The sequence below is a fragment of the Stomoxys calcitrans genome, chromosome 1, assembly GCF_963082655.1.
Source record: "Stomoxys calcitrans chromosome 1, idStoCalc2.1, whole genome shotgun sequence".
NCBI classification, from domain to species: domain Eukaryota; kingdom Metazoa; phylum Arthropoda; class Insecta; order Diptera; family Muscidae; genus Stomoxys; species Stomoxys calcitrans.
This window is the reverse complement of record NC_081552.1, coordinates 84496710-84498905: the sequence shown is the minus strand read 5'-3', so window position 1 is coordinate 84498905 and position 2196 is coordinate 84496710. Positions and strand designations below refer to the sequence as shown.

Below are 2196 nucleotides of genomic sequence, written 5' to 3'. Positions count from 1 at the left end.
TTCTTACATATAACTGAGAAGTCACCATTAAAATTGTCTTTAGTTAATGTTGTCAATCTGTATAGGAATTCTTCGACATGTATCGTGTTGGGTGAACCATCGAATTTGAGTCCCCAATTTTGGATAATCGATGTGACTTTATCTGTGTTGTAGGTTGTAGAACCAGAAGTTAATGAACTCAGATTCGAAAGGTTTCGTTGGAAATGACCACGGACACCGTTAGCGGCAGCATTTTGCCGAACATTTAGAGGGCTAGTCACCGAATTATAATTCGGAGATTGTGACGTGTTTTGAGTTGGTGCATTTGCCGTTATATTAAAATTAGTTAACATTCTCTGAACACTGGTTTCAATCATTCTATTAATAGTATGGTAATCTACGGGAAATTAGTTGTGGTATTTGAAGCAGAATTTTCTAGGACTCTAGTTGTACGATTATTCGGGCGAGTGGTAGGTGGATGTCCTGTTGCTTCCTTTGGACTTGAGTCTAGTAAAGGTGTTTGCTCTAAATTCTCAAAAGCTAAATTTCTGCTCATGCTTCTCGTGTGATATTGTTTCGCCATTGCACCACGAGGCTTACTCTGGGGTTTGACACTTTTCTTATGTAAAGATATCTTTTGCAAATCGGACAGGTCACATGACTGTCTACAAACCGGACACTCGCTCTGATTCAATAAATAATTTTCAATACATGCTCTATGAAATGCATGGTGGCAACGAACTAAGATAAGACATTCTATCTTCTCATTCATAATTTCGCCACAAAGGGGGCAAACTGAACTAACAGATTGATTTTCTTGGCCCGCAAATAAAGAGGCAGTAAAACCAGAAGCTTCATCTTGTCCCAATGGCAAAGATTGGTCTAAGTTCGAATCCTGTGTCTGGTTTTCAGACCGTGGTCTGTTCTGAGCAGGTGGTGGCGTATGTGCCAAAGACATATTGGAATCTTTTTTTTTTCCTAAACAAATTATATATTTCTGCCGAAAATACGTTAAATAAAAACTTTCAAATGAAATTCGATATTATATTTTTCCGTTGGTCTTCCTGTGTGAAGATTTTGTGTGGGGGTTTTCACGTATTAAGTTAGGATCAATAAGGGATATACAAATCTGGGCTATTTTAACTAAATAAGTATTAAATCGCCTGTAGTCTGACACACCAGCTAAGTTACGATGTCCCAAGATTAAAACTACTATCATTTATCGGATAAATATTCGCAAGCAGCAACATATTTATATTCCATTATAAATGATAGGGCTGATATCTAAGTCAAAACTATATGGGAAAATAATACCACAAAAAGATCCAGGCGAACCATGGATTTACTAGTCATTACCTTATCTTGGAAAACAATATGAAGAGGCTAATCGGGTAGTCTACTCGAAGCTTATCAAGTAACTAAATATCCATAAAAGCATACAAATTTATTTACAAGGAAGATTCTAGCAGAGAAAATTTTGGAACTCAAAGATAGATATGAAATCTACTAACTTTACATGAAGTTGGGACCTGAAAGTTACCATATATTGGACACTTCCTGCCCCCCGTTGGGCGCCATTTGTAATGTAAATTATTTAACTTTGCTTGAATTAAAGTCTCAAGGTTTATTTGGCTGATCCTACAAACAGCCTTTTCCACGGCTATGAAAACAGAGACGGCGGGAGCCATCAATAAGCTAGCTAGCAGTCGGGATTATGGGGGAGTTCGTGTCTCAATTTTCTATAACCGCACTGTTATTACAAAATCGTATATAGACTCCCTAGGATTAACTATAATTCATTCTACTTTATAAAATCTACGTAGCCAGACAACCATAGTAAAAAAAAAACAAACAACACAAAGCCCCTCTATGGTCATATAAAAAATATTGAGAATAAAACTGAAAAAGGTATTGATCCCACCATAAACCAATGGATCTACCAGATGGACATAGATCCGCGCCTCAAAACCCTCACCAGCCTAATTTCCTAGAGGCGTACATTTTCCCAGGAACCCACATTGCAACCCCTTTACACAACCGATCACACAGGAGACCTTAGGATGAATTTAACGCGACATTATGCTCGACTTGATATCTATTTCAGAACTATTTTTTGGAAACAATTCAGTTATTTTATAACACGATAATTAGGAGAATACATATATAGAATAGAGAAAAGTTCGTGACTTCATTGTGAATATAGAAAAATCTAATTTA

The 2196-nt window shown here is 36.7% G+C and overlaps 1 protein-coding gene across 1 annotated transcript; it reads right to left on the bottom strand.

Annotated features, from left to right (window-relative positions):
• Nucleotides 1–376: 376 nt before the first annotated feature.
• On the bottom strand, nt 377–937 carry LOC131996349 (uncharacterized). The gene has a single exon (XM_059365953.1). The coding sequence runs from the start codon at nt 935–937 to the stop codon at nt 377–379; it is 561 nt and encodes a 186-aa protein (XP_059221936.1).
• Nucleotides 938–2196: the final 1259 nt, after the last annotated feature.